General features: G+C 41.9%; 1 protein-coding gene across 1 annotated transcript in view; it reads left to right on the top strand.

The window, feature by feature from the left end:
- The first annotated feature begins 473 nt into the window (after positions 1–473).
- Positions 474–10,417, top strand: part of TRAFD1 (TRAF-type zinc finger domain containing 1) — a 29,018-nt gene continuing 19,074 nt past the window's right edge. Inside the window, exons 1-4 of the mRNA XM_021698503.1 lie at positions 474–578; positions 3,121–3,186; positions 9,577–9,712; positions 9,821–9,874. Coding sequence (XP_021554178.1) covers positions 3,140–3,186; positions 9,577–9,712; positions 9,821–9,874 — 237 coding nt within the window. The 5' untranslated portion in view covers positions 474–578; positions 3,121–3,139. The remainder of the gene's footprint in view (positions 579–3,120; positions 3,187–9,576; positions 9,713–9,820; positions 9,875–10,417) is intronic.

Below are 10,417 nucleotides of genomic sequence, written 5' to 3'. Positions count from 1 at the left end.
CGGAGAAAATGGGAGTCAAGCCTGCGACCCAGGTACTCAGTCTTCCACTGCAAAAAGCAAAGTGTTCAAATATGGCTAGAGCCTTGCAGAGGTCTTGCGCGAGGGCATTATCATAGCAACAAGAATGACTAATAAGTATTAATGGCTCATGACAAGAGAACAAATGCTGTTAATTATCTTAATATATTAGGCGTATTAGTAATGTTTGTTTGTGTATTATTCATGCAAATGTTATTAGTCTGTGTCAGGGGCAGCCGCTGGGCCCTGAGAAGCAGGCTCACAGCTCAGACCTCTGTTGCACATTCCAGATGTGCAGGGGCTGGGACTTTTCAGGGACTCACTCCCGGGTGGAGCTGTGAGGAGCCAATCAGCACGCAGAAGGCGGGGCCCCGGGAGCGACAGCGGTGCCACCCAATGGGCTGACAGCTAGGGCCGCCCCTGGCCAATGGGCGCGCTCCTCCGCGACGGTCGGAAGTGGTGAGGCGGCTCTGGGGGCCGTTGTTCAGTGCGGGGGCTGACTGAGGAGGCTCTGTGTCCGCGGCTAGCGGGTCAGCTGCAAGTCCTTGCTGTCGTCCCGGGTGAGTGTAGCGGCGGCCCGAGCCTTGGGAGCCTCACTGCGGCCTCCGGTTCGGGAGGAGGCCGACATCCCTAGGGCCTGGTGTGTGGGCAACGGGGCTGTGGGCCCCGGGGGTCGCGGCCGTAAGGAGAAAGACGGCCACGCCGCGGCGTCTCCTCAGGCCAGTGGAGGAGGCCGCGCTTTCTCCTCAGGGAACCCGAGCCTCGACAGCCCCCGGCGGCGCCGCCCCTTCGCGGCCTTGGCCTGGGCGTCGGGAAAGTGGGCGTCGTCCGGAGCGCCGCTGTGGGCACCGCGCCCCGGGGCAGAGCCAGCCGCGAGCCCACGGCTTGCGGGGGGGGCGGGGCGGAGGCGGAGGGGGCGCGGCGGTGTCGCGCTGGCTTAGTGCGGGCTGTAGGCCAGGGACCGGGGTTCGAGTCCCCACTCTGACCAACTGTGCGGCGGCTGTCTCCCCACAATGGGATAATGGCTTTCACCTCCTAGGGTTGCGGCCTGGAGGAGAGGGTCCCTGTAAAGCGCTTAGCAGTCAGACGCACGGTAAATGTTAACCGCTGCTATTTGCGAAGCTGCTGCCCTCTCCGCCCCCCACCCCCGAACTCCCTGGGGGGAGGGGGCGGTTGGAAACCGACTCCTGAGCCTGGACCCGAGGGGGCAGCTCCGCCCGAAATCCCTGAGAGGGGCTCCTTCTCAGGTTGAAGACTTGCGCTCTACGGGAGCACTTCCCGTGCATTCGCTCATTTACTCCGCACAGCGGCCCTTTGAAGTGTTGTCAGTTGTCTGCCTGAAGAATTTGAGGCCCGGAAAGGTTAAATCCCGTATCCACTGCGTGGCGGAACCAGAGCTCGACCCTCAGAGGGGCCCACTCCCAGCCCTGCGTGCCACCACCAGACCCCTTGCAGCCAGAGGGGCACTTCCCTCCTCCGACGCTCTGGTCTTGGTTTAGTTTCTAGAGCACACCTAGAAACAGACAGCCCTGAGGAAAGTCTCCAGGCTTCCCCTTTTTGGGAACGTGATTTATTTTTATAGATAGATGCTTCCTATCCTTAGTTTACGTTTCGTACTGGAGCGGTTATCTTGAGTCATGTAACTCCCTCATTTAAAACCCTTCTGTGGTTTACTGTTGAGCTTGGACTATAATCCGATATCCTTTCTGCTCTACATGATAAGGCCTTCTTGAATCATTACCGTTTTTCATTATGCTCTTCCAGATCTACCTTTACTTTCTCTTTCATTGCCTTTTAGGCCCTCTGCCTGATTGGGTTTTTCCCCCACTCCCATCCTCTCTTACTTCCTCTTCGCACTTCAGGTCTTCCTTTAAATGTCGTCTTGTCAGAACGTTCTCTCATCACCTTTATCTAAAGTAGATTCCCTTCATCTCCATTTGTCTTTGTACTTTTCCAGCAAAATACAATAAGGTATCCTTTAATTTGCTTATTTTTCTGTCACTAAGTTGATCTGTTAGACACTTTATTTCTTTAGTTTGTGAAGTAGTCTGAGTGCCAGTGTGGCACACACGGTCCCAATTAACATGTTGAATGAATATATGCTTTGAAAAGTGAGTTCACTCAGAAATGTCAAAACCATCAAAGAGCCCCTTTGGGGCAGTGTTTAAGACCATTTTTGTGTCATGGAAAAGAATAAAGTAAATAGTGGTAACAAAACTGCCAGCACTTTGCTCTCTGCATTGACATCTTGTTTAAAAAGAAGGAAAAACTGGGCACCTGGGTGGCTCAGATGGTTGAGCGTCTGCCTTCGGCTCAGGTCATGATCCCAGAGTCCTGGGATCGAGTCCTGCATTGGGCTCTCTGCTCCTTGGGAGCCTGCTTCTCCCTCTGCCTCTCTCTCTGTCTCTCATGAATAAATAAATAAAAATCTTTAAAAAAAAAAAAAAAAAAGGAAAAACTGTACAGTGCACAAACCTGGCAGACACTCTCAGCTAAGGATCAAAGTTAACATCATCTGTAATAATAAAACTGTTGACATCATGTGCTTTCTGATATAATGTACTGAGACGAGCACAACATCAGTTCTGTGGTATTCTTGCCAAAAAAACATATTAATCATGAGAAAACATTGAACAGACTCAAACTAAAGGACATTCTACACTTAACATGATTTTGAAAGATGAAGAAAAACTGAAGACGTATTCTAAATCAAAGAAGGTTAAGGAGAAAGAACTATATGTGATATGTGACCCTGGATTAGATCTTGAGCCAGAAAAAGGGAATTAGTGGGATGATTCATGAATATGATTTATAGATTAGTTTTTAACACATTAGTATTAGTTTCCTGCATTCGATAATTTTACTGTGGTTATGATGTATTGGGTAAGGGGTATACAGGAGTTTTTCGTGGTGCTTTTGCTTGTCAAATTATTTTAAAATGAAAATTAGAAAATAAGGTAAGATCAAAGTGTATTGGGTATTAAATAAAATAATGTACTGGTTTTGGTAACATTTCCTGTGTACTTCTTTTTTGTTTTTGTATTCTGCATGTCATCCTAAAAGCAGAAATGAAATTGAAAGTGTACACTTTCTCCTTTGTAGTTTTCAGGAAGAGCTAAAGATGGCTGAATTTCTAGATGACCAGGACACTCAACTGTGTGACAATTGGTAAGAAATTAAATCTAAGAAATGTTGGAATGAGAACAAACTAGTTTCCGTAAAAGGTTGGTTTATTTATTGGCAGGTTAAAATTGGAACCATATAACGTGGAAATATATGGGACTAAAGCCTTTTTAACAGTTTTTATAATATTGCCTGTTTTAGTAATGTGATAAGATGGTAGGTTCAGGTAGCATAGAGAAATGAGTAGAGTGATGTGATGGAGCTGGGAGTCTGGAGCTCTGGTACCTGCCTTTAGTTAATGACTTGTCACGTCACCCCACTGACTGTTTTGGAGCCTCACTTTTCTGGTATATAAATAAGTAGATTTATTTTTTGTATTTCTGAGAAATATACATTTTTATTTTTTTAAATTTATTTTCGGTTTCTTTTTTTTTTTTTTTAAGTAGGCCCCACGCCCAGCGTGGGGCTTGAACTCGCAACCCTGAGATCAAGAGTCTCCTGCTCTATGACTGAGCCTGCTAGGTGCCCCTCATCATACTTTTTTTTTTTTTTTAAGATTTTATTTATTTATTTGACAGAGAGAGACACAGTGAGAGAGGGAATACAAGCAGGGGGAGTGGGGGAGGGAGAAGCAGGCTTCCCGCCGAGCAGGGAGCCCGATGCGGGGCTCAATCCCAGGACCCTGGGATCATCACCTGAGCCAAAGGCAGACGCTTAATAACTGAGCCACCCAGGCGCCCCTCCTCGTCATACTTATTTAAAAAAAGATACAAAAAATATAATACAATGTTTGGATTAGATGCATGCTTTTGAAAATGTTTACAAAGATTTCCCCGTGTGGCTACAGTGGCTGTCTTGGGGGTGATTGGGAGCAAGTTTAGTGAGGTTGGCTCTACATCTAGCAGTGACAGAGTAGTTCAACCAGATCCACTCAACTGTTTTTATAAAGGATTTTGCTGAAGGAATGTTCCACTGCTTTAAAAGTAAATAAATTTAAAAAAAGAAAAAAAAAAGTCTAGTTAAAGTCTTCTGGCAGTCCAGCTTAATCATTATCACTTCATGATTCCAGAACTGTTTGTGAAGACTTGGTTGTCGTCTTGGATGTTAAGCTTTCTATTTTGGTGTGTTTAACCCACATGAGTGACAAGAAAGAGCAACTCTTTCTTGCTGAAATGAAACTTAGGATGCAGCTAATAATTTCCTGAGAGTTTGGTATTTTAGTGATATACAAGTGCTCTTAATGGAGAGCTAAAGAAAAAAGCAAAGCAGAACTGAATGTGCTATGTTTAACTTACCAAATTGTGGTAGAAGGGAAGAGATGTTGAAGAAGGAAGATACTTTAACTCAGATTGGTGGAAGATTTGAGCCAGATAACAATTTTTATTTTTTTATTGCCTTTTTCTTTTCACTCAGGCTTTCAGCAGAATTAGGATTTAATCAGAGCAACTGCTGGTTGCAATATTTTTTCCCTGACAGAATTAAGATTTCATTTCTGAGAGTGTCTTTTTTTTTTAAAGTTTTTATTTATTTGAGAGAGAGAGAGGGAGAGCATGAGACAGGGGAGGGTCAGAGGGAGAAGCAGGCTCCCCACTGAGCAGGGAGCCTGATACGGGACTCATCCCAGGACTCCAGGATCATGACCTGAGCCGAAGGCAGTCGCTCAACTGACTGAGCCACCCAGGTGCCCGTTTCTGAGGAGTGTCTTGCCTTATAGGGTATTTTTTTCTACTATACCACTATCACTTTCTGCCAATTTAAAAATATTTTAGCTTTGTTTGTGTTTTGTATATGCTATTACTGATACAAAATAATCAGCAATGCAAATAATCACAAGAAAACACTGTGATTGTGTAAAAAAACAGACATTGGCAATGTCAATTAAGATACTCTTATCAGTTCGCCAATTTGAAGGAATCTCAAGGCCAGGACAATGTATAAATAACTATGCTAAGGGAGTTAAAAAAAAAAAAGGGAAAGTTAATGGAAAGCTAATGAAAATAGGGTTATTCAAAGCCAAAGCAATTTATTTAAAGAAAAAAGATTAGCATGGAAAGGTGACTAAGCTAGCACAGACCTCCCATCTCAGTAGCCCTGTTTAAATTCCAGGTTTAAAATTTTTGTTTTTAGAGCCATATTTCTATTGTTCCCCAAGAAAAGTTAAGGTAACTTTAAACGTGAGCTGCCGGGGTGCCAGGCTGGCTCAGTTGGTAGAGCGTGCAACTCCTAACCTAAGGGTCGTGAGTTAAAGCCCCCTGTTGGGCATGAAGCCTATTTAAAAAAAATAATAAAATAAAACATAAGAAATTTGGGGCATCTGGCTGGCTCCGTCAGTGTCCAACTGTTGATCTCAGGGTCATGAGTTCAAGCCCCATTTTGGGCATGGAGCGTACTTAAAAAATCTTTTTTTAAATTAAAAAAAATGAGTTGCCATTAGATCCGCTGGGCCAGTAAAAGGAGTAGTTTGTTGTTATTGAAGTTGTTCTTGCATGTCATCTCTCTTCTATGTGGGGAGAGTGTGGTTCTGGGGAATAGGACCTTCAATGTTAGAAGGTTTTGACTTACAGGGGTGCCTGGCTGGCTCAGTCGGAAGAGCACACGACTCTTGATCTGAGGGTCATGAGTTCAAGCCCCATGTTCGTTGTAGAGATTACTAAAAACAATTAAAAAAAAAACAAAAAAACAAAAACTTTGACTTTTATTTTTGCATGTATTAATGAATTGATTTCTGGCTTGTTGCGTATGGCATTTAGAAGGCTACTGGGAAGTTTTCTGGAAGCCTTGGCTTGCCTTTCAGTCATTTCTATCTAAAATGAGATTTCATCTTTAACTTGCTAGTCCCTCCTTGGGGCTTTTGGCAGTTTTATCTAGATACGGAGTTGTGTTTTCATTTATCTCATTTAAAACATCTTGATTTCATCTGTATGATAGGAAGCAAGTATATTGGTATTTTGTCTGGTTGGAATGTTTGGTGGGACTATCTTGGCAGCTAAATTTAAAAAGAAAACCAGTAGACAACTGTTTCATGTGTGTAATTGTTGCAAATATCTTTTTCTTTCAAGGTTTCTTTCAGAGTTTCCCAAGAGGTGAAAATGTATTATAGTAAATACTCTGGTCTTACCTAACAGCTGCTTTTGATTCTTACTGCTTTATGTTATGATTATGTGGTCCTTAATATTTTTTTGGTCTAATTCTAAAATTTTAGTGGCCTTGGGTGTATAGAATGTTCTATGTCAATAGGTTATCCTGACTAGCCCTGTAAAATAAAAACTATAGATATATTTTCTTGATTTTTGCCGTTAAAAGAAAACTATTGTAAAAATTATGAATCTCTGCTCTCTAAGCAGTAATTATTAGGTTTAATTTTTTGTGGCATTTGTGCATATATGATTCACGATCATGATACAGCTCTACTTTCATTTTGTTGGTATACATTTACTGTAGCCACTCCTTTTTTTTTTTTTTAAGATTTTATTTATTTGAGAGAGAGAGAATGAGAGAGAGCACATGAGAGGGGTTAGGGTCAGAGCGAGAAGCAGACTCCCTGCCGAGCAGGGAGCCCGATGCAGGACTAGGTCCAGACACTCCAGGATCATGACCTGAGCCGAAGGCAGCCACTTAACCAACTGAGCCACCCAGGCGCCCGCCACTCACTTCTTTAAACATTTTTAATGATTTTCTTTTTTACTGTTTTATGACACTAATGAAAATTTTTATAATTCCAAGAGTGAGATTACCTGGTTAAAGACTGTATTATGGTCTTAGAAACACATTTTCAGCCTATTTTTAAGCAGTGTACAATACCACTGGTAACGTATTAGAATACTAGTTTCACAACATCTTTAATAGAGGAATTTACTAATTTTGACTTTTGTTAATTTAATAGGTTTAGATCATAACTTTGATTTATAGCCCCTGTATATTTTAATATCCTTCATTTAAAAAATAAAACAGAATTAAATTAAAACTAATTTTAGCTGGTTTCCTCAGAAAGCTTGGAATTTTGGAGAAGTTAAATCTTTCAATACCGATAGTTTCCCTCTTTATCCAGTTGAGATTTCTTCCCATCTCATAGTTGATTGTTGTTCTGTGTCACCTTCCAGTTTTGCTGTAAGAGCTTCCTTGATAGTTTCACCATTGGGTGGAAATGAATTTGCATTTCTTTGGTGTCTTGGTCTTTCAGACTGGGAGTGTGACTTAGCTGGAGGCACATCAGTCATCCTACTTTAAAATGTTTCTTTTTTTTTTAAGATTTTATTTATGTATTTGACAGAGAGAGACACAGCGAGAGAGGGGACACAAGCAGGGGGAGTGGGAGAGGGAGAAGCAGGCTTCCTGCAGAGCAGGGAGCCCGATGCGGGGCTCGATCCCAGGACCCTGGGATCATGACCTGAGCCAAAGGCAGATGCTTAACAACTGAGCCACCTAGGCGCCCCTGAAATGTATCTTACACTATGTATGAAGATTAAAACTATAAAAGAGAAATAAGCTATCTACAATTTAGTGTGGTTATTGGAGAGTTCCTTTTTTTTTTTTTTTAAGATTTTATTTATTTGAGAGAGCGAGAGAGAGAAGGAGAGAGAGCACAAGCAGGGGGAGTGCCAGAGGGAGAGGGAGAAGCAGGGAGCCCCATGGGGGTGCTTAATCCCAGGACTATGAGATCATGACCTGAGCCAAAGGCAGATGCTTAACTGACTGAGCCACCCAGGCGCCCCAAGGAAGAGAATTCCGTAGTACTTAGCTTTGTAGGCTAAATAGGATGTTTAAAGATTTGTGTAATTATCTGTATTTATTCTGTTCAGTATTTTATTTTTCAGAAATTTTATTCTAGGTGACATACTTATAGACTCCTTTATTTTTAATCTAGATTCAAATAATTAACATGTAGCGTATTATTAGTTTCAGAGGTAGAGGTTACTGATTCATCAGTCTTATATAATACCCAGTGCTCATTACAACACGTGCCCTCCTTGATGTCCACTCCAGCTCCCCATCCCCCTCCCCTCCAGCAACCCTCAGTTTGTTTCCTATGATTAAGAGTCTCTTATGGTTTGTCTCCCTCTTTGATTTTGTCTTGTTTTATTTGCCCTTTCTTCCCCTGTGATGCTCTGTTTTGTTTCTTAAATTCCACGTAGGAGTTAGATCATATGATAATTGCCTTTCCTGATTGACTTATTTCGCTTAGCATAATACCCTCTAGTTCTATCCATATCATTGGAAATGGCAAGATTTCATTTTTCGATGGCTGAATAGGATTCCACTGTATATATATACCACATCTTCTTTATCCATTCATCTTTTTTTTTTTAAGTAATCTCTACACCCAACATGGGGCTTGAACTCAAAACCCCAGGACCAAGTCACAAGCTCTACTGACTGAGCCAGCCAGGCACCCCTAGACACATTCCTTATTTTTTTTCTTTCTTTCTTTCTTTCTTTTTTCTTCCTTTCCTTTCCTTCCCTTCCCCTTCCCCTTTCAGTTAAGTAGGCTCCACACCCGATGTGGGGCTTGAACTCAATATGTTGAAATCAGGCATCGCATGCTTTACCAACTGAGCCAGCCAGGTATCCCTAGACAGTCTTTAAATGCAATCTTTAGCTAGACTAAAATGGGAGTTTTCTAATGGTCATATCCAAATGACTGAAAGTAAAGACTTCAAATGTGCTTCTAGTTTAAGTGTACATGAAACACTCTTGTGAAATTTAAATGATCTTATTCTTTCATTTAAGATTGTCATTTTCTTCCCTTTTCTGTAACTTAGAGATGATCTTGAATTGGATCCCTTAAAGAGAATGGCAAAAAGTGAGTGAGGAGACAGGATTGGGGGAAGGGACTCAGGACTTCATTTTTATACAGTTCTGCAGTGAAGTTTATACCAACGTTCCTGACTAGTATCTAACCTGCTTTGAAAGGCATGTGGGACGTAAGGGAGACAGTTTTCTGTTCCCCACTGAGTATCCCAATGCTGGCATCTGCTCTTTTTGGTTTGACTTTTAGTGGAATAAAATCTAATAAGGTTAAACCTACCTGAGACCCGGAGTGAAAATAATTGGTAGGCTGTTTTTTGTTTTGTTTTGTTTTGTTTTTAAACAATCCTGGAGTGTATCATTGTGTTTTGGGTCATGGATGGTTTTAGAAAAGCCTAGTTCATTTTTTGGCATCTGACTTCATGTTGCTGGTTGTGATTAGCGCTGACATCTAGAAGTGAGGCTGAGTTTGTAGAGGTAGTACATAGCACTGATAACTCATTGTTGCACAGACGACTCAAAACCTTTGGGAGTTAATCCTTGAAAAGCAGGGGTAGTAATCATAAGAGTTTGCAGACTAGATTTACTAAGGAGAAGTAATAGAGACTAAAGATCAGAAAAGCCAGGTTTTCATGTAATATCACTGTGCATAGATTAGTCAGTAATGCTTGCCTTTCCCTTTGTTTCTAGCAAAAAAGAAATTCCTGTGTTTAATTTTACCATCCATGAGATCCACTGTCAAAGGAACATTGGTATGTGTCCTATCTGCAAGGAACCATTTCCCAAATCTGACATGGAGGGTCACATGGCTACAGAACATTGTCAGGTAAACCACCAAGTACTCAAATGTTCGTAACTGTATTATACTTGCTATTTTGCAATAGCAAGTGATTATGTTATCACAAAGCCAATTTATTGTCACTTCTTGCCATAGGTGACCTGCAAATGTAATAAGAAGTTGGAGAAGAGGCAGTTAAAGAAGCATGAGGTTAGTTTCCCTGTACCATGAAGAGCATGAGTTACCATGGAGCTAATATTACTGAGATGACTCAGTTACATGCAGAGCAGAAAACCAGTCTGGTTGAGTCTTGGTTCTTTACCAGCTCCACAAACACTGTCTCTCAGAGTGTGGTGTTATTTAAGGCTTTGACTTTTTGCTGCCAGATTCAGCTGCATGGCTATTGTGCCCCATGCTCAGGTCTCAGAGCCTTTCTCTCTGGAACTGAGTCTATCATTTCTGCTGAGGTTTAGCTGGCAGCCTCAGTGAATGCCAAACCAGGCTCGGGCTTGCTCTTTAGTACACAGCCTGCCTAACATCTTGTAATTTCCTTTTGACTTCTTGATCACTTGGGTAACATGGTATTTACACCCGAAGGAATTCCTCAGAGTGCACTTGGTATCATTTGGTCCATAGTTGAAATAAAACTGGCCATAGTTGAATAAACATTGTTTTTGTGAACAAGCATATTAATTCACAAGTTAAAAAAAATCCCCTGTTTAGTTGGTCATGTAGTGTGATTGCATATGTAAA

Source organism: Neomonachus schauinslandi, chromosome 14, assembly GCF_002201575.2.
Source record: "Neomonachus schauinslandi chromosome 14, ASM220157v2, whole genome shotgun sequence".
Taxonomy (NCBI): Eukaryota; Metazoa; Chordata; class Mammalia; order Carnivora; family Phocidae; genus Neomonachus; species Neomonachus schauinslandi.
The sequence above is the reverse complement of the archived record's forward strand: the minus strand, read 5'-3'. Positions and strand labels throughout refer to the sequence as shown.